The 19,676-nt window shown below is 50.9% G+C and overlaps 7 protein-coding genes and 2 non-coding genes across 9 annotated transcripts; 2 read left to right on the top strand and 7 right to left on the bottom strand.

Annotated features, from left to right (window-relative positions):
• Positions 1-138: 138 nt before the first annotated feature.
• BDV14DRAFT_211234 (putative FAD monooxygenase) lies at positions 139-2,608 on the bottom strand (the record flags this gene model as incomplete). Its single annotated transcript, XM_073776049.1, has 5 exons — positions 139-1,018; positions 1,072-1,308; positions 1,364-1,404; positions 1,460-2,412; positions 2,474-2,608. 5 exons carry the CDS (start codon positions 2,606-2,608, stop codon positions 405-407), a joined length of 1,980 nt encoding a protein of 659 aa, XP_073624105.1. The 3' UTR covers positions 139-404.
• Positions 2,609-2,971: 363 nt separating this feature from the next.
• Positions 2,972-3,695, bottom strand: BDV14DRAFT_181013 (uncharacterized protein). The gene is made up of 3 exons (XM_073769991.1): positions 3,468-3,695; positions 3,065-3,413; positions 2,972-3,001 (listed from the first exon to the last, which is right to left on the bottom strand). The coding sequence occupies exons 1-2, from the start codon at positions 3,643-3,645 to the stop codon at positions 3,208-3,210; spliced, it is 384 nt and encodes a 127-aa protein (XP_073624104.1). The 5' UTR covers positions 3,646-3,695; the 3' UTR covers positions 2,972-3,001; positions 3,065-3,207.
• A 602-nt stretch (positions 3,696-4,297) lies between these two features.
• BDV14DRAFT_t125 lies at positions 4,298-4,386 on the bottom strand. The gene has a single exon. It is a non-coding gene; the product is annotated as a tRNA-Glu (tRNA).
• Positions 4,387-5,688: 1,302 nt separating this feature from the next.
• On the bottom strand, positions 5,689-7,214 carry BDV14DRAFT_128737 (putative GATA transcription factor (AreB)). Its single transcript, XM_073766051.1, has 2 exons — positions 6,701-7,214; positions 5,689-6,599 (listed from the first exon to the last, which is right to left on the bottom strand). The coding sequence occupies exons 1-2, from the start codon at positions 6,929-6,931 to the stop codon at positions 5,898-5,900; spliced, it is 933 nt and encodes a 310-aa protein (XP_073624103.1). The 5' UTR covers positions 6,932-7,214; the 3' UTR covers positions 5,689-5,897.
• Positions 7,215-10,747: 3,533 nt separating this feature from the next.
• Positions 10,748-11,145, bottom strand: BDV14DRAFT_128723 (uncharacterized protein). The gene has a single exon (XM_073766050.1). The coding sequence runs from the start codon at positions 11,093-11,095 to the stop codon at positions 10,868-10,870; it is 228 nt and encodes a 75-aa protein (XP_073624102.1). The 5' UTR covers positions 11,096-11,145; the 3' UTR covers positions 10,748-10,867.
• Positions 11,146-13,104: 1,959 nt separating this feature from the next.
• BDV14DRAFT_203990 (uncharacterized protein) lies at positions 13,105-14,046 on the bottom strand (the record flags this gene model as incomplete). The annotated part of the gene is made up of 4 exons (XM_073774414.1): positions 13,105-13,476; positions 13,542-13,691; positions 13,757-13,900; positions 13,966-14,046. 4 exons carry the CDS (start codon positions 14,044-14,046, stop codon positions 13,105-13,107), a joined length of 747 nt encoding a protein of 248 aa, XP_073624101.1.
• A 345-nt stretch (positions 14,047-14,391) lies between these two features.
• BDV14DRAFT_211226 (uncharacterized protein) lies at positions 14,392-15,574 on the bottom strand (the record flags this gene model as incomplete). The annotated part of the gene is made up of 3 exons (XM_073776048.1): positions 14,392-15,124; positions 15,246-15,416; positions 15,467-15,574. 3 exons carry the CDS (start codon positions 15,572-15,574, stop codon positions 14,426-14,428), a joined length of 978 nt encoding a protein of 325 aa, XP_073624100.1. The 3' UTR covers positions 14,392-14,425.
• Positions 15,575-16,717: 1,143 nt separating this feature from the next.
• Positions 16,718-16,800, top strand: BDV14DRAFT_t126. The gene has a single exon. It is a non-coding gene; the product is annotated as a tRNA-Glu (tRNA).
• Positions 16,801-18,130: 1,330 nt separating this feature from the next.
• On the top strand, positions 18,131-18,914 carry BDV14DRAFT_203988 (uncharacterized protein; the record flags this gene model as incomplete). The annotated part of the gene is made up of 3 exons (XM_073774413.1): positions 18,131-18,511; positions 18,604-18,720; positions 18,789-18,914. The coding sequence occupies 3 exons, from the start codon at positions 18,131-18,133 to the stop codon at positions 18,912-18,914; spliced, it is 624 nt and encodes a 207-aa protein (XP_073624099.1).
• Between the last annotated feature and the right edge of the window lie 762 nt (positions 18,915-19,676).

The raw sequence follows: 19,676 nt of genomic DNA, 5'->3' as shown, positions 1-19,676 counted from the left end.
AGACTTCGGTGGAAACTGGTTCGGACAGTCGTCGTACCCTGATTACGGTATCTTACGCAGGCGGCGATCAATCAGCGCTGTCTCATTGGAGCTTGCAAAAATACCATCACGCTAATACGCGGACCCCGTTTCGCACGCCACGGCTTCATCAGCCAGGCACTCCACCAGAGCTTCATCATTCGCACCTCAAACAAAAGAAGCAAAACTCACACCTTGGTTTTCTGGAACCCCTGGGTGATCTTCGCTTTCAACCGCTGCCTGCTCGGGATCACCATCTTGGGTTAGTCAATTGCAAGATCCCTATCTAGGGTTGTTGTCTACCCTCGTCCAGGTCCTACTGTCAGACCTACTGTCAATTCAGACTTCAGAAGATGGTGTCATGATTGCCACGAGTAGACGCTCTACTACACTGCCTGTGCTACCATGAATCCAGAGAAGAACCGGTCGACTGCATCATAGTCCTCCAGAGGTCCAATGTACGAGACGTATTGATCCGGCCGCAAGATAACGAGGCATCCCTTGTTCGGGTCTATACCCCAGGTCTCATACAGCCGTCCATGGCCTTCGTGATACGAGACATCATCCACGAAGATTTTATCATAATCCCAACCCTCGATATCATCGTACGGGCGAAACACCTCGGGGAAATCAAATATGCCCAACTGCTTGCGGGGTGCTGCATGCACTGTGAGTACCTCAATGACGGCGTCATAGCGTGCCTCTGCTGGCGTGAATCGCTGCAGAAATGACTCCTTGCTACCAAGCGCAGCTCCTAATACTTCGAGCTTGTCCTTCTGGGCCTGTTTTGTCACGTCGCCGGCAAATACCACGACACGCCAGCGCCCATCGCTGGGAAGTCGCTGCTGCAGATGCCAGGGCCGCCCATCGGCTTGGTTCAGGACCTTCACGCTAGGGACTCTCATGCCGACTTTTATCCCCGGTGCAAGTTCTTGTATGCTGATTATGGAGCTTCGTTCATCTTCCTTCTTCACAATCGTATTATGGCCATAATCGACGCCTTCGACCAGTGTCAGATCGAGTCTCAGATGCAAAAGTATCAGCTCCACTTACTGCAGCCGGCCAGGAACAGATTATACCTCTCAAAAGCCTCTTTCATATTCCCGGGATTTGTGCGATCCGCCGTCGTACTTTCAGGCACAGGACGGTCGGACAGTAAGCGAGAGAACCAATAGTCAAAGGTAATAAGATCTTGTGCAATCCCTCTTCTCTCCAGCTCATATGTCTTGAGGATAGAGGGGCTTGCGACCCCTTTGATGACACTAGCCACTTTCCATCCGAGGTTATACGCTATCTTACTTGTCAGAACTAACCGGTTCCCATACGTCTTGATCGTGATACGTACAATCATGCATACTGACGTTCATACCTTGCCCGACTTTAGGACTGCACGTAAATCAACACAACATCGAGAGAAGACTGGCCGAAAGCCGTGCCTCACCTGTGAGTGTGGATGGCATCTCCAGCAAGAAAAATTCGCTCATGGGCAGAAAACCGTGTGCCCACGCGCTGACCAATTTGATAAGCCGTCCACCAATCCAGCTTGCGGTATGACAATTGATATGGCGCCAGAATCTTTTGGGCGGCCTCTAAAATAACATCAGGGTTTATCTTGGATCGATCAGCTCTTTTCCCACTATTGTATGCCGTTGTCGTCAGCTGGATATATAACCGAACAAGCTTATTCTCGCGGGGGATGACCAGGATGCTCCCCGAATCCGCGGACTGCATAGTGCATAACGTGCGGATATCTGGGAAATCAGTGATGGGCACCATGTCCAGAACACCCCAGACGTAATCCGTCGATTCCCCCTCGAGTGAAAATCCTAGCTCCTGGCGCACCCACGAGTGCGCGCCATCCGCACCAACCATATACTTGGCCTTGATGATTTTATCTTTGTTGGCCTCCCCGTCCATGGTCTTTAGGAGTTCCTCCGTATCGTCTGGGGATAGGTTGCTCCTAAAGAGGCCGTCCTGGATAGCGCAGCCGTTGACAGCTGTACCCATCTGCTTCGGTGTTGCTTCAGCTTCGGAGAGGTGGCGCAAATGCACTGTGATAGGGTAGGCATCTAATGAGCCGACAAGGGCGTCGTCAATTTCCAGCTTTGTCGGCAGAACACCACGCTCAACACGAATCCCGCTGCATCTCTCTATGTAATCCAGGGAAAAGCGCTCAATTCTGCCTTGATGAAGAACCATTTGTGGGAAGCGACTTGTCCCAGGTTCCATCACTGACTTGCGATCACTACGCTGCAGTCTCCCGTTTGAGTCGGTATTCCACAGACTGAGCTCTATCATGGGATTGCCCTCCTTCAGGACACGGTCAGCGAAACCAAAGGAGTCGAATATCTCCATTGTCCTCATGTTGATGGCGTCTGCCTGGCCGTTGAAAATCTGACGCTCGTTTGTCAGCAAGGTGTACTTTGCATTGCTTAAGTCGACCATTCATGCGAACCTTTGTGCCTCTTTTATCGATAATTCGGGTTTTCACACCGCATGTTGCCATCCATGCTGCCATCATCAGGCCAGCAGGGCCAGCACCAACAATCAGCACATCCACATTGGAGTGGTCTGTGACAGTAGACGCCATGCTTGGTATCTGCCGCGTTGGTCCTAGTTTGCGGAAAGGCGTCAAATCTGCACTCTATTCGATCAGCACTGGTCGATACTGAATTCTAATGAGCGGATTGCCCTCTCAATGATAAGAAGTCAGCGGCGACAAAGGCTTTATACCTCCATCCACCAAGCTGCCAATCCGACACGTATGCAAAAATAACTCAAATATCAGACCAAGGACAGGAGCTCCTGCATTGGTCCAATCAGATGTTTCGCGTTTTCCGGGTTCTTCGACGCAGCATGGGAACCCTGGTCTCGTAGAATCTGCTCTGCTTGTCGATCTGCTCTGGCCATCCGGTTGAGTAGTCGACCTACTCCGTAGAAGAAGCGGGGAAGCAAGCGGGGTGCCTACATTGGAGACTCGGAAGTACATGTTTACCTCTGCATGCAGCTCTTCTGGGAGTCAATTGGCTAATGATGCCTCATGCAGTGCTAGCTGCGTGTTACAAGGGAGCTCAGCAAAAGCAAGTACGGAGAAGAAATTGCTTTTTATCTCTCATATCGTACATCTGAAAGGCATCTCCCCCCGCCCTTCATCCCAGGTCAATAGGTAAATCTATATCCATATCTAATCTACATATAAGCATCCCAAACCAACGACACCCCAGCTAAAACAGCCATGGCCGCCTCAAAAGCCGCCGGCGGAACCCAATTCCCACCATTCCGATACATAACCCAAGCAGCCACAAGCCGCGACGGCACAGAAGAGACCATAATTGCTGTGTCGCGCTGGTAGGCTGAGATGAGGTAGTATGTGCCCAGGGCGAGGGAAGTTAGACTGCGCATCGACCTTATTAGCGAGAATGGACTTTTTGGATTGTGAGGCACGCACCCAATACACTGAACAGCACCCTTCGGCGTCCCCGTTAACGAGGAGCCCTCGAAATTAGCTACTGATGTTGGGAACGCGATGCTGTAAAAGGCGTTTCCGAGCAGGAAGATGCCTTGCGCTGCGAAGACGGTGCTTGAGAGGCCGGCCATGCGGAGGCCGAGAGGTTGGACGAATGGCATGGTTTTTGAATAGCTTTTTTGTAAGGGCAGATGGTACGCTGGTGTTTCGGTGACCCTCTGAGTTATCAGGACTATGTGAAGATTTCTATACATCACGAGGTCTATCCGGTTTTCTCCGGGGTTTCGACCACGGCCGGTGAGATCCGAAACTTGGCATACGTGGAAACTGAAAGTCGACTTCCCCTGATTCCTGATAGATGCGGCAAAAGGATATCAAATGCCAAATCTAGGCTCCATGAAGGGTTTCGGGTCTCTTTGGAGCAATAATCGGCCATGGTCTAGTTGTACCTCGCTGGAAATGTCGTATATACATCAAGACTGCGAGTGTATAAAACGTCCATTGTAAATACGCAGGGTATATTACTCTGTACACAAGCCAGGCAGTGAATCGGCCTGTTTAATATAGTTCAAACATCTATATAGTCTAGATCAAGGTATGGTTGATTTGGCGTTCCCATCCATCGTTACCGCACTCTGCGATCAGCTCAATATCGATCGACAGGAATTGTGATACTTAACCCTAGCATTCTACAGTCCATGGTCAAAAACAAGTTTCATTCAGCAAATTGTCAAGCAGGGCCACATCGCGACGTTTTCCAAGCAATGTTCCCTGTCCAAAGGCGCAATCAAAAACCAACCGCAAAAAAATCATTTCCGATGCGGGGAATCGAACCCCGAGCTGTCGTGATCTAGATCACATGACCTGAGAGACGACGATGTTAACCATTACACCACATCGGATGGTTGTTGGATAAGATATTTTTATTCTAAAATATGATCTAAAACGCTGTATACAGCGAAATCGCGAAGTTATACTTCGGATGCGGGGTGGTGAGTTCAAGATTGAGCTCATTTGGGTTAAGGTTCTTTGGATGTGGAAGGTGCGAGGCAAGATGAGGGGGACGGGAGGGGCCAGTGTCTGCCTGGTTTGGGTGAGGTCATGCTCTTGGTTGGGCGGGTGCGTTCTTCCTTTGTGTGTGGTTGTTGTGTGTGTAGCCGGGGATAGGCGGAGATATATATATGGTGGTCGGAATGCCGTATAACGGATCAACCTGGTCTACACGAACCACCAACAAGAAAACATAGAAAGCAAATGCTTGAACAAGTAATCCAAATCAAAACGACCAGGGTCGTAAACAAACCACCTGGCCTCTTCTCCAGACCTCAAGTATCAGTTATCGGACACCCAATCCATACAGACCTCGGCTACGACAGCTGATAGGGGAAAGATAAGAGCTACCAGCACCTACGACATCAGGCTAGGTCTCAAATGTAAACCTAGGTAAGCGAGGCAACGAGGCTGCCGATTGCGACATCATTATCACCATCTCCGCAGAATGGCACTGCAGCTGCAGCTAGCTAGCTCTACTGTAAGCCCTAGTCTCAGCGGTAGTGTCCTAAGTAAAACCAAACGCACAGAATGGAGCGGAGGCGAGCGATGATTAGATAGATAGATATGGAGAAGATAAACACAGATACAGTATAGATAAAGTGAAGAATGGGGGATATCGGGGATGCACAGCCCCGGTCTTGGTTCGGTCGATGCTTACAAGTGGCTGGGACGAAGGAGCAAGGTCGAGCATGCCTCAGAGTCACTGCGCTGTATCTGGTATCAGTGTCAGACCCAGTATCAAGACCAGCGCATTATCTCCAAGTCTCCAACGGAAACGATAAGGGATCGCGGAGAATTGGAGACAGTGAGGTCGGATACTCCACAAACAATCCATCGAGTAGATCCGAGCAACGATGCTCTGCCAATCAATGCGACGCCAAACCCAAGGTCCGAAATGTAGGTGAAGGATCAAGCCTGTCGGAGATAAGAGATATTGCATGAAACATGACGAAAGAAGACAGTAAAATTGAGAATCATAAACACAGTAATCGAACGGAAATCATAGCTTCCCCCATCTAGAACCGTAACCATTTTGTAGTCCATATCGTTTTGGTGAGGCCTTACGCCGGTTTTCATATCGAGATTAAAAATATTGTTGTTGCATGAATCTATTGCAGACAAGTCATAGGACACAAAGAGGATAGACAGAAAGAAAAGAAACGGAAGTAAGCAACCGGACGTGGATCGAAGCAAAAACGTGCAGAATTCGATCGGATATATAAGTAACCAGCCAATGACAAGACTTGCAAGGGTATCAAAAAACGTAGCAGGACCAAGTAATCGCAGATACGCCTGTGGTTGTGTAGGAAGTATCGCAACCCGCGTATCACGAAGATGATCCAGATCTTGAAAGCCCGTGCTAGATACTTTTGGGCGACTTGCCTGGTGAGTTGGAAGGAGGGTTCTCCACCACGTCGGAAAGCTTCATTCTCTTGGCCAGGGGCTCAAGAGGGTTTTCTTGCGAGGGCTTTCGCTCGCCGATCTGTTCGGCAAGCTGGCGCTCTAACTCGGCGACGCGCCGCTTGAGCTCTTCCTCTCGCCGTTGGGAGTCGTCAAGGGAGCGCCGCAGACGTACTTCAGAGTCGCGAAGAATCATCTGGGAGCGCCGGGCAGTTGCGTCACTCTGCTCGAGTTCTGCGACGCGCCCCCTGAAGAGCCCATTGATGAGATCCAGCTCGCTCACGCGAGTCTTCAAGGAAGTATTCGCAGCCAGGAGGTCTTCGTATGTCTGCGGAGGTTCATGGTGACGGTCCACTGGTGCGGCTGTTGACGTGGGAGAAGGCTGGCGCAGGACAGGGAGTTGGCTCGTGTGGTCTCCGGTGGTCACGCTATCGAACATATGCTGCGGCGCGATATTGGAGTTATGATGGGATTGCGCGTGCGGTTGGTGCAGGGATGGAAGGCCGGATGCTTCGATTTGGGCGGTAGGGGAGTTGGAACGGTCCGAGTGACCCGGCGACATCTTACGCGACGCGCGACGATATCCCTGCGATCCAAGAGGAGGAGTGCCTGCCTCCGATCGCGTGGATGCTAACCCATTACCATCGGCTGCGCTGCCAGACTATTGCAAGAAACCCGAACGTTAGCGACCGTTATCTCGTATCTCAATCGCTCAAGATAAGAGCGACAGCTGCGAAGAGAAAAATCGGAGCGACGGCTTACCTTGCGCTTCGGTCCCTGGCCAGCAGTCTTGACTCGATTGCGGCTCTTGATCACGTCTGTCTTGAGGCTAATTGGACGTGGTCGGCCATGGAGCTTCAGGAACAGACCACAGGCGTTGCAGAGCACCGAGCCGAGTTCGTCCCTGCGCCATAAGGGAGTTTTGGAAGTGCCGCAATTCTGGCAGATGGGCTGTAATTGAGGTCGCTTCGAGTCAGCCAACGTACTCGCCATATTTGATTTTGGAGAGATCCTGGGGAGAAGGGTGAGGAAAGGGGAGAGAAGAGATGAGGGGGCCGCGTGGGAGGACAGGCTGCTGATAGTGGACGAGGGAAGATTGCAGGGTTGATAAGATTGGGGGAAAGATTATTGATGGGTTGCGATGAGATAAGGCCCGGTAGCGGTGCGGTGCCAAGCCTGCTGATAACAGTTCGGGTGAAAAAATAAAACCTCCAGAAAAAGCAATTTGCAGAGGACAACGTAGAATATGTAATAATCCAAAAGTGAAAAGCAGTCACTGAGGTGCTGAAAAATGAACTTACAGGATTGTTCCCTTGTCCGCCAGTCGTAGCTGCCGGAGACGATGTCGCGTAGGTCATGCTGGCCATGCCTAGATGCGCATCGCTACTCGAAGTTCTATCGGTCGATCGTCAGTTGCGGATCTGATAAAGAAGGGGCAAGACGTGGCATGTTCGCGAATAGAGATTGATTCTCAACACCAAATGCCAGTCGCGTTGACACCCACGCGCGGCCAACGCTTATCGCGACATGTGGCCGGGCGGATTGAGATACGCACCGTAGGTTTGAAGTCGGCGCAGAAGCGACCGATGCGAGAACAGACAGACCAGGAAGCGACGGACCAAGAGAGCTCGAGAACGCGTTGGCGCCGCTTGGACTGTCTTCAAGACCCTTATCTAGCGAACTCAAAGCAAGTTCCGGTAGCGCGGTAGAATACTGCGACGAAGCAGACGAGACACCAGGCGCTGTATCAGTAGCCGACTGGCTTTCGGCGGAAGAGGAGGAAGTGTTATAGGCGATATCGTTCGATTGGGAGTTCGAGGGCGATGGAGGACGCAGGGCCGGGTCGATGGGCGACGCCCGGAACAGGAGCGAAGAAGCCACAATGGAGGCTGTGGCAAGAAACTGCTAGAAACTCGGCCGTTGCTGACCGAATAGAGAGAAGATCAAGTCGATTGAGTGACTTTGGTCTTGACGGGGCGCATGGGACGAGGTAAGAGGGGAGGATCTCGAATCTGTTGCGAGGGGGACCAGCCACGGAAAAAAAGGGAGCGCGAGGTGGAATGTCCTCTGAACTTCACCCGCCGGTCGAGGAATTCGATCGAGTCTGGGGAGAGATGTGTATAGACAATCGATTGAGGGAGACGATTGGTACAAAGAGGCTGTCTCTTCGGTTGGGGTGTTGTCGACGTTGGCAGGATAAGGAGTGAAAGATCTGGCGATAGAAGATAGAGCAGATAAAGATAGATAGCGATTCGAGGCACAAGACTGAGCAGCTTGCAGTGCAATTCTGCAGGATACAAGCAAAGATAACTTTTCGCAATGCTCAAGGCGAGAGAGAAGCAATTGAGCAGCAGAAATCAAGAGATAATATGAAGTCGGAGCAAGAACGGGGGATTACAGGATAAAACGCATCACTATCGGGACTGTTATCGCCCATTATTGATCCCGATCGGTGGGCCCTCTTGGCTCCTTCCTTGTGTCTACAACTCTTCAGCACCTTCTACGGAAATTGCACCATAGCAATAAGAATAGATTGACTAAATACCCTCTAGGCTATCTTCATCACTGTTTTTCGACGCTGTCCATCTCGTCCAGATACCCTGCATACGTACACAGGCCAATGAACATCTATCTAGCAGTGGTCCTTGCGAGTGCCTTGCATACCGCCATGCATTCTATCCGATAGCGAGGCAAGGCACTCTCTTTATTCGCAACCATGAGTGTCGTTAAATCGGCACAGCTTCACGATAGGCCTGCTTTCGGAGGCTGAAGTATTGGCCTATTCCCATCGCTACGTATGACATCCAAGCACACCGTGATTCTCCGACTCCTTAAACGCTAAACATCTTGATTGATAAAGATAGCCAGAGCATCCGTGAAGAGTCAGGAGGATAGCCTTCTCCTTTAAAGAGATCAATGTCCTGGAGCCGGTCCTGAGAGCCCAACCTGAAAGCACAGTTTGTAGAGATGGAGAGCTGACATGGATTCTTTGGGCTCACCGAGAGCACTCATGAGGCAAAAATATGCGCCGACCCTTTTCATCTCGGTAGTCATCACGATAGTCGTGGGCGCGCTCCTCACGTAGCGGTAGGAATAACGGGGGCGGGATCGGTGGTGTCCGGACGAAGCAACGACGGTAGTCCGACCATCGTCGTCATTTGATTGTTGAGGCCGGGAAACTACTACTGTAGGCACGCATCGCACAGGCTTCGTGGGTCCGGTGGTAACTACTTTGCGTGTATTATATTGTCACCAAACCGGGCACCATGAACGTCGTCATGGCAGCGTTGAGCGTCGGAAAGAGTCTGGAGAGAGACTCTCCAAGCCCAGAGTGTCCACCATTGAAAACATCAGCGACGGCTGCAGAGCTGGTTGTTCCACCCTTACTTCTGTCGTTCTCTGGAGTTGATAGGAAATGGTTGCGCCTAAAAAGGAAATCGATGACCTGGAGGGTATCGCTGTGTGGACTTTGGCAGGTCAAGAGGTCAACCCTCAGCTGCGGGACGACACGGCTCGACGACGCCCCGTCAAGGTCGTGGAGGGTAATGTCGAGGGTTCCCTGCCGATGCCTCTCGAAGTTCAAGGACAGTCAACTCACGAGCAGCGGCCAACCCCGTTGCAGGGTGGAGAAACGTGACGCTTGCCGACTTCGCGCACGCACGCATGAACTGCCTTTGTACCTTGCTTGGGCATTTCCAGGAAGAAGCACTTGCCAACAAACTGGCTGGCCAACCCTGTCAGCATGATCTGTGACGAAACAAGAACAGCCCCGGGGTAGGTATCCTTGAATTGTCCCAGTTGGCCAAGCACTCATCATGGGACATGGACATAACTCTCAGGCACGCCGATAAGACGCTCGCGCATGGGATCAGACTGGCGATGTTTCTCAAGGTTGGAGTTTCAGATGCAGGGTAGAGCAATGTCACATTTCATGACTTCGCCGCGAGCATGCTCAGACTGTCCTTGTAACATAGCTTGCCGGAGCATACCGATGAAGAAGTACTTGTCAAATAACTGATCTAATCCAGTCAGCATGATCTGCGACGATACGAGAACAGCCCCCGGGGTCCGGGTCTTCTTGAAGTGATCCCATATTGTCAAGCGCTCATCATGGGATTGATAACTCTCAGCCCAAGCACGCTCATAAGACGCTCACCCATGGAACCAGGTAACCGTGTCTTTACCCATTGGGCGTCGCTTATTTTTTTTTTTTTCGACGACGATGAGAACGGTTGCGAAAGGGCTCTGCGATAGGGTCGCCGAGATCTCCGTACAGACCTGGTCAAGAAAGTCGTCTCCGTTCGATTGAATTGATTTGAACACAATATCAACAGAGTGAAACCACCCTCCTACCTTCATCGAAGAAACATCGTTTGCCAAGGACAATGTGTCGATGCGAATGTTGGATGGAACCGCGTCGCTGGAGATTGCAATGAGCCGTTTCGTAACAACCCGACCAGTGCGGTGGAGTTCTCGTAGGTGATCAAGAGTACCCGAGCCACGCCGGACAAGGGTGTCCATTTCCTCATAGACGAGGAGACCAAGATTTATCAACTGTAGCTGATTGTTCATCACGAACTCAACAAGAGTAGAGGGTGTGCCAACGATAATGGGGGGCATGGGTGTTCAACACCCTCTCGTTGGCCTTGAGCTTACCAACAAGAGAACACCACCCATCATTACTTCGCAATAGGCGGTCAAAAACCAAGTAAACATAATGAGCCAGCTCGTAAACTGGGCAGACTATGACAACGCTCGTGTGGGTGGTAGCAAGCCTCCCCGCCCCCGCCCCCACCCCCTTCAGCATATCCCAGATAACCGCAGATCCAGCAAATCAATGAACCGACCCCGGCCGCCAGATCAAGCAAACAGGCGCCTCTATGTCCATCCGCAACTCTCAGCCGATTATGTACATAAAGATTGGTTCCTTTATGTCCACAAGCGGAACCACATGTAAAAAAAGCCACTAGCCCCAAGGCCGATCCTTATGCAATGCAATGCATAACATACATAAGCCCGAGCCCTAGGCCTTGATGAAGAGGCACCAGATTCTCGTTGCTTGGGGAGAAAGAAGAAGAAAAAGAAGCAAGGCGAGAAAGGTGGGCGATGGTCGGGCTTATATAGACAGCGGGCCCAGGAGAAAAGTGACAGAGCCATTGACAGAGAAGTCTATATCATCTCATGTATCAACAAGGGTGAATGAGAACGTCAAGCCAGAGATGCAGTGTGCTCAGTTTAGATGGTGGTATCGAGCAATCTACCTGGGCCACGACAGTAATAGCCACTCTGGAAATCATCAGTTCAGTGCCACTCAAACCATGTGCTGGTCCGATACTGAGGTGCGTAGATTCTGATGGATCCTGTCTCTGATTGCAGAGCTGTCGAAGCGGAAAAGCAGTGGCTGGCACAGACAAATCAGCCTCGCCTCGAACCTAGCAGTATGACATGACGCCACCGATTTCAACAAGGCGAGCATCTACTCTTGCCTCGCCCCGTCCGTCCCTTTAGATAGCAAATTTACTGACCCGGAGAGCAGGTAGTATACCAAGGACGACCTCCGGTGCTGGAGAAATATGGTAGTTGTATGAAAAATGTCCAAGAATTACATTTTTTTTTTGGTATTATTTCCTCATTTAAACCCATGCATAAGTTAGGAAGCTTTCACGAGCACATGTTGCAGCAGGAGAACAGAGAAGCAAATATAGCAATTGGTGAGTAAACGTATATCATGGCTTTGAAGAAAGCAAACAGTGGATTGCTTGAGAAAGAAAAGAAAGGAGAGAAAAAAGCTACCAATGTTCGGGGTGACATGCGCACAATTCTCAAACCCTTCGTCCCCTCTTGAGACGTCTTCTCCGAACGCTCATCACAATCTCCGAATCGAAAGACTCGGGTGTCGTCGTCGATGCGGAAATGTCGGGGAGAAGCACGGGGTCAGGGCCAGGATCCTTGGATAAGTTTCCGTGGATAGTAACAATCTCCGCCTTAAGAGACGTCGCGACGGTAGGTCTTGAGATGGCCTCTTAACTTCTCCTTGTGGTATGTTATGGATCGACCTTGACATGCCGGTTGTGGACAACACATAGCCGGCGCGTGTGTATCCAGCCAATGCCTGTTGTAGTTGTTGTATTCTTGGAAAACTGTTGGATTGTCTGGACATGTCGTACAAGGTTGAGGTTAATACCGATGCTTTTTCACATGACCAGCTCTACCCCATATAGTCTTAAAGGTCGAGTTGCACCCGGTCCATCCACAACGATTCTCTTTCCCATTCGAGGGCGAGCGAATGACTGATCCGGCGCATACTGCGAGATGTTGAGGAAAGTGGTTTGAGATAGGTACCCGACCCCTCACTGAGGCACGGAAGTTGCTTGGTCTAGTAGGTGGTAAGGGGTCGGGTACTCCGTACATGTCCGAATTCCGAATAAATCCCACATCTGTGGGTAAACCGCTTTGGCGGGTCGCGGCTGTTACCATTGAGAGAAGGTTGCACATCAAGCCGAATGGTCATTTCAGCAACCTTAATAGCGTTGAGTCTAGCAAAGAATGCAACGAAGTGGGCGCCCAGCTAGCCCAGGGTCAACTAGGTACGTTGACCTCTGGGCCCTCCGTCATTGGTCAGGCCATGGTCAAAAGGAAGGGCAGAGCCCGGTAGGATAGGGATGTGAGATTAGCCATGGAGAGGGCTGTAATCAAGAGGACTTAGATGAAGAAAAATGGATGAAGGACTGAAGGACCGGGGCAACGATGAAAAAGGGGGAGCCCAGGAGACGAAACTCAAGGAAGGATCGACCTGAAGAGATATTTGCAGGCAGGCGCGGGTGATAACATGAACAGGCAAGACCGATGGAAGCCGCTTTAGCCTACCCTACCTACAAATTTCAGAGAGAAGGCGTGTACTAGACAGTCTACTTTGCATTCCAGCGAGTGCTGAATGGGCCGACAGCAGATACGGGTTTTGGGGCGGAAGATAATATGTATGTTTTTCCTTGGTTTGGATTGGGTTCTTGCATTCGATTTCTTGGTATCAGGATGCGAGAATCGACTGCTTACAGACATTACGACTTATCTTTTCTAGTAGTAGTAGACATGTGAAAAATAATTGCATTGGAATCAAAAGACCAGATACTGCTGAAGTAGGTCATCCCAAGTACAAGACAACAAGACTAGCCAAGGTAATATCTCACGCCAATTTTAGGCTCGAGTTCGATTGCAAGATCTTCCAAGAACTGGTCGGCCAGAAATTCCTCTCGAGTTTTTCCTCCATAATCATTATTCTCGGAAACCGCCGACGACTCGGTTGCTGGGCCTAGCTTGTCCTCGTCACCGAAAGGAATCATCGTGGGTCCATCATTACCATCGTCTTTGGCCACGGCCGGCCGCTTAGCAAACATGTCTGGCCTCCCTAGGGGCTCGGTGTAGGGCGACTTGTCATCCTGGACTCTGACTCTGGCTTTGCGCCGTCTCGGGCCGAGCCATCTCCGTTCCTCGTTGCCCAATGGTGGAGCCAGGGGGGGAAGAGGGATGGGGAGGAAGGGCTGGCTCTGTCAGTTGAGTGTGCCTCGAGGCTTAGATATAAGGTCAAGTGTTAGTCAGGGCTTACATCTCCAGGTGCGGGTTTCTTAAACTTCGATAATCCTTCGTCCTTTCTATCTTCAGAGACCAACACTTCACTTGGTCTTTCGGCAGGTGCAGACGAAGGTGGCAGGGGCGGACCCTCTCCTTCGAGACTTGGACGGCGAGGTATCAGGCCCTGTCTCTGTCAGTTGAATGTGCGTCAAGGCTTGGATGTAAGGTCAAGTGTTAGCCAGGGCTTACTGGATGCGGGCGTCCGGGTTCCCAACGTGCGTAACCCTTATTTTCTCCAAGCCACGACCCTTTGCTCTTGTAGTTGGCGTTGTCAGATGGCGGGGCCAGACTATCGCCTTCGGGACTGGGGCTTGGACTGTAAGATATAAGGCCCTAACTCTATTAGTTGAGATTCCATCAGGGCTTGAATGCAACGTCGAGTGTTGGTCAGGATTTACCTGCCGCGATGGGTGTGTGTGCGGCCAAGGTGCGTCGGCTGGCGCAGAAGAAGGAGGCGAGGACGAGTTGGATGAGGCCATGGTCGAAGCCTCCAGAGAATAGGGAGCAGAATGGTAGATGAGGTGTCACTGATGTCGAAGAGAAGTCTGGAGAGGGCTGAGAGGGGGAAGGGGGGGGGCTCTAAAACGACAAGGTCCGGGACGAAAAGATGGTGAGGGAAGTAAAAGAGTCAGAATGAGGGAGCAGGAGAGGAGAGGAATGGAAGTGTTGCGTTGTGTTGATCAGCAATACAGAATGAGAGGATTCTTCTCGTGCCCATGACCAAGCATTGGAGCAAGATTCACCTGGAGACACTCGTCCAGTACTCAATGGGTAAAAAACAGGTCCATCTTCGTATAGTTTCTTCAACAAAGACATGATGTTTGCTAATGTACAAATGGATTGGGCATCTCGAGCTACTCAAAACCAGACAATCAGAACCATCCCCAGCACCGAGCCAATTAGCCAGCCATTCACCGAGAGAGCAGTCGCAGCACCGGTCCCATCTCCGCCATTGCCATTGCCACTGCCACCGCACTTCCTGTTTCTAGTCCTCGACTCACGAGCGAGGACTTCATCGGCGTCAGGATCAGCCTTCGTCGACCCGTTCGACAATCCTCCATCAACAAGGATAGCCGTTGCTCTATCAAGCGAGATAGTGCAAGCCTTCGAGACGTTCTTCGCTTCAGTATCGAGTCCGACGTACGCCAGCATCACATCCACGAAGCTGCTGTTTCCGTGATGGTCGTCACAACCACACAGCCCTAATGGATCACAAACACAATACACCGGTACGCTGCCCGAAGACAGGCTGTACTTGGACTGGTACTCATATGCATAGGAGGTGTTAGGGACAGCGCAGGAGCCATCCTTCACGGACTCCTCGTCGACGGTAGCGAAGGCGAGATTATCGAGTTTCTTGGGAGCTACACCATTTGGAGAGTCATCGCCTGACTTGAATGGAATTGCGGCACCGCCGAGGTAGCTGAGGTAGTGCTGGTCGTTGATGTCGACGTCGTTTGCCGCGTCGTCGAATAGGAATATGAAGGCGCCGGTCCTGTTGTCGAAGCGAGGGGCTGTGCCGGAGCCATCGGGGGTTATGCCGCCGCTGGTACTGTTCTCACTGCCGGGTGCTGTTAGTGTCTCGCTCTGTGGCTATACGACAGGAGGGTGAGGATGGAGCATACCTTCCAATCCCGGAGGAGTAATAGTGTCCGTAGCCAACGTCATTCTAGATGACGCGGGTCACGTTCTTCTGTCCAAGACATCTGTCGCTGGTGCTGGTTGTTGAAGTTTCATCATCATTGTTGTTGTCATTGTTGTTGGTGGTAGTAGATGATGTGGTAGAAGTCGAGTCATAAGTAGAATCGGAGCTCGAGCTAGACCCAGAGCCAGAGTCATGCACCCGGCGCTTCCAGATTCTGGGATCTCCAGTCCATGGTCGAAAGATGGCAGTGAGACTGCTGAACGCAGATCTCTGCTTAACAGAGGGACACTCCGGGCAGCGCACACGTCCAAGAACAAAACCGCAGCCGCCAGCAGCGTAAACAGCGTCAATCGAAGAGTCATTATGGTTGAGCGAGGTATACTTCAGCAATACACTTCCAAGTTCACCAACCCCCGAGGCGAGGATACACTATTATATACCTATCACCAACCACGGCCATGGTCTAATTCGGCCCCCAAGGGGGTCAACACAGTACTCTTGTTCTCGCACCGCCAACGGACCCTGCAGACTGCAGCAGGGGCTTAGCTGCCTTCAGCTCATGTCCTTACGGAGTACTCCCGGCTTTCGCGCAGGAAAGCTCCTGCGAACAACCAATGAAAAGGCCCAGCACTGGCAACAGCATCCAGGAACGTGTGATCTCAGGGAGGCTTAGAAGGCTTGGCTGTACTTTAACAGTGGAACCACCGTGGGTCCTTGGCCGATCACGAATAGGCAGTGTTGAAAGCTGAAGGGTCAGAACTCAGAACTCAAAAGGTATGACTCTTCTCCAGAGTAGACGGTGGGAATGAGGCTGTCGGGATTTTGGGACAGGGTTTTCAGGACCCTCACTTCAGCTTCAGGTCGTTGTCCTTTTTGTTGGCGGGGCGTTTGGCTTACTGCAAGTCACTGTCTGTGGATGATCGAGATAGCAGGGGAGGGGGAGGGTTGGATTGGTAATATCCTAGACATCTTAACTAGCTAGTTGAAGATTACGGTGTAGGAGGAAGGAAAAATTGTGCCACCCCGTCAACCGCGAAATAAGTACCTACGTAGGTAGGAGGATACGGATATATATAATCCACGGCTGATGGTGAAGTTTACAGTCTCCGACTCGCCATAAGAAACACAAAACACACGTACAGAAACAATGTTGCTTCACACAACACTTCTCTCAAGCCTCTATTCCGTATCTGAGGTTCGAAGGATTTATCCAAACCGTGGCCCATTCCATACTAAAGGTAGATGCGCGACTGCGAGGTACCTGGCGGTGGCACCAGAACCCCAACGGGAAGACCCGTCCCTCCTAAACAGCAAAACAGGAAGGCACAGCTATGCAGCCCGCAGGGCCGCAACGCGCTCGACAAAAAAAGAAGGAATAAGCAGCACCCCCGCGCGGCTCTAAACCTTATACTAGCATTGTTACACAAGCATCGAAGTATATCCTATCTCAACGATTTGGATCCTAGGGTCATGATTTCTAACAAAGCCGACTCATTCAACAACCATCCGATGTGGTGTAATGGTTAACATCGTCGTCTCTCATCACGTGAGCGCACGACAGCTCGGGGTTCGATTCCCCGCATCGGAATACCTTTTTGTACTTGTTTTTTGGTCCATTCTCTCCGACCATAGACTCGCACACACATCGGCACTCGGGAGGCTTCGCTAATGGATTGATTCCTGCAGCAGACGATATATGAACTACAAGGCACCATATATTGACGATTTTCTTTGGGCCCGATCCCTTTTCAGGGACATAGCTGCTCTATGTGGTTTCCAGTACCCGTGACGCTGACCATTAGAATCAGCCCTAACTACGACCGGATTCTGGCTGGCTTTTCATGAATCAAAGTGAAGTCGATGGAGGTGGCAGCAGCGGCATTGGATCCCTTTCATGCCATCGTCTGGAAATAGATTTCACTTGCGAGTTTGGATGTCATGAACCCAGAGGGGATGCACTGACTTGTTCTAGATATAGCAGGTGAGGAAAGAGGTTCTCCCCTCAAGACCGAAGCCTCACCAGTCATCATGGTGGGAACATCTCGTTGTAAAAAGAGAGTAGAGCAGTGCTTCGCCCAGCGATGCCAAAGTTGCCCGTGCCGGAAGCGTTATAAACTTATGGTCTTAGATGAGGGTTATGGCTGGAACATAACCCGCCAATCATCATGCTGAACAAACGATACCTAGATCGGGCACGACTGTCGGCCAGGAGGTTGCATTCAATATAATTGTCATGACTGGTTAGTGGTTATGAGTATGGAGTTCTGCTGTCGTCCCCTAGCGGCGATCTTCATTCCAGCCCAAATTACTCTGTGATCGTAGTCTATTGTCATCATTATTGGGCTCATCTCTCTTTCTCGAGCTCTTATTTCTGACCCCAATGAACAAAGGGCTGGAAGCTTGCAGAAGGTTTTCCCTCAGTTTCCCCTCAACCGTGGTCCATAAGGCTACAAATGGATGTTGGCGCACGACTCTGCATGATTTACAACAATAGCTTCATATGCGTCTGCGATCTGCCTCTGAAGAAGACCCAGGTTTAGCCGATCAATGCCGTACTAGGATGTCACATCTCAGGATTAGGGCTCCCCACATGTTCGCAGCCGTCAAAAATCGACGTCGGAAAGCTTTGATTTTCTTGATTTTGGCCGCGCATGGTCTCGGAGGTCCTCGGACTATTGATGAGATCTTTATTGATCTAGATCAGACCAGCAATATGCCCCATTTTACTACGTACGTAGTATCTATTAGCAAGCGGATTATACCGATTCCATTAGTCAATTTCCAGTTGCAGTCTGGATGAAAGGGCCAGAGACTCAGGGTTTAAAAGTTGTGTAGCTTCCACATTTCTTCTCGGACAATAATATCCTTACTACAGATTAGACTCTGCTTTCAAGACTCAGTACAACAAAACAACAAAAATGCAATTCAAGAACGCCCTCCTCGCCTCTTGCCTGGCCCTTGGTGCCGCCGCCACTGGTACAAACTCTTCCAGCATCGTCCCGACTCTCCTGAACCGCTTCGCCCAGCTCGACATCGGCTACCAGGAGACTGTCTACCGTCTCAACCACCTTGCCTCTAAGACGGGAAGCACGACTGCTGATGTGAGTTCTAACTTAGACGACCCTTCCAAGTCATCTTGCCATAGACCGAATGCTAAGGTCTACTTCTCCCCCCTCCAGGACGTCGTCTCTACCTTCAACAAGACCGTCAACGCCGAAGATAAGGATCTCCACTCTAGCCAGCCTTCTAACGCCCTCGCCGAGCCCATCCAGCTTGTTCTTTGCCAGTCTGCTCATAACGTATGCCTTCCCGCTCCCAGTTAACCCCGTGTACAGAGTACAGGTATGATATGGCATGGTATGGTATGTTGACGAATCTGCCTCCCGGACAGGTCCACGTCAACTCCATCGCAGCCCTCAACGCCTTCGTCGACAAGGCAGCCGAGTTCGATGCCAACCAGCGCAACACCCTCCAGGATGCGCTGACCAGGTTCAACGACGATACCACTGTAAGCAAAAGCCCGTGCAGCCAACTGTATCCCACCCTCTTGTCTAACAATCTCTTCCATTTTCACAGCGCTTCCTCTACAATGTCGCGCAGCCTGCTCTTCCGATCTGCGTTTCGACTATCATGACTGATGACAGCGCTATTTACAAGGCTGTTAATGCGGCTGTACTTGCGCTTGATCCTTCTGAGGCTTAGGTTAGGGAGTTGGATTGTGCATGCCTTAGCAGTGACTTTTGGGTGAATTGGGAATAAGGGGTCATTATTAATAGTTAAAAGACTTGGCTCTGTATATATGTCCAAGCGAGATAATCATTATAATCTAATGCCTTTAATGAAATCTACGCAGCCTAGATGAGATAACCAACTTACCTAGGCAAAGGAGGTGCACCGTCTTTGTCTTCATCTCGTTGTCCTGGGCTCGGCAGGGACCGACCCGCAGAGCCCTGTAGGTAGGTGTCGACCTTTATTGACCGCTAGTATTCTGCTTCAACGCCGAACTTACTATTAGTCAGCGCCTGCTTGGTCATTACCTATAACGTAATCGGTAAGCGAGCGACGCATGCAAGCGAGTGACGCAGCTCTGTATTCCATATAAAAGGGCATCTTTTTACACTCTAATTGTCACGGTGCCAGCTTGGAGCCTCATTCCGGGCACCATGCCCAGAATGAGGATCGCGAGATTCCGCCTGGCTGACTAAGAGGTCACGTGCATTTCAAGTACCTGGGTACTGAGACTCTATTCCGGGCACTGTGCCCGGAATGAGGATCGCGAGATTCTGCCTGCTCTGACCGCCTGGTTGACTGATACTTCCCCGACTCCGGTGTTGATCCTGTTCCTGATCTCTGAGCGACGTCTTGCTACTCTAAGTGTCTGTCTGATAGCCCGATCCTGCGTTCTGCCCGTGTATCTACTTCGTTAGCCTGTTCCGAATACACTCCTGAGCCCGCACCTTGACA

Source organism: Aspergillus stella-maris, assembly GCF_047715825.1.
Source record: "Aspergillus stella-maris strain CBS 113639 unplaced genomic scaffold BDV14scaffold_68, whole genome shotgun sequence".
Taxonomy (NCBI): Eukaryota; Fungi; Ascomycota; class Eurotiomycetes; order Eurotiales; family Aspergillaceae; genus Aspergillus; species Aspergillus stella-maris.
The sequence above is the reverse complement of the archived record's forward strand: the minus strand, read 5'-3'. Positions and strand labels throughout refer to the sequence as shown.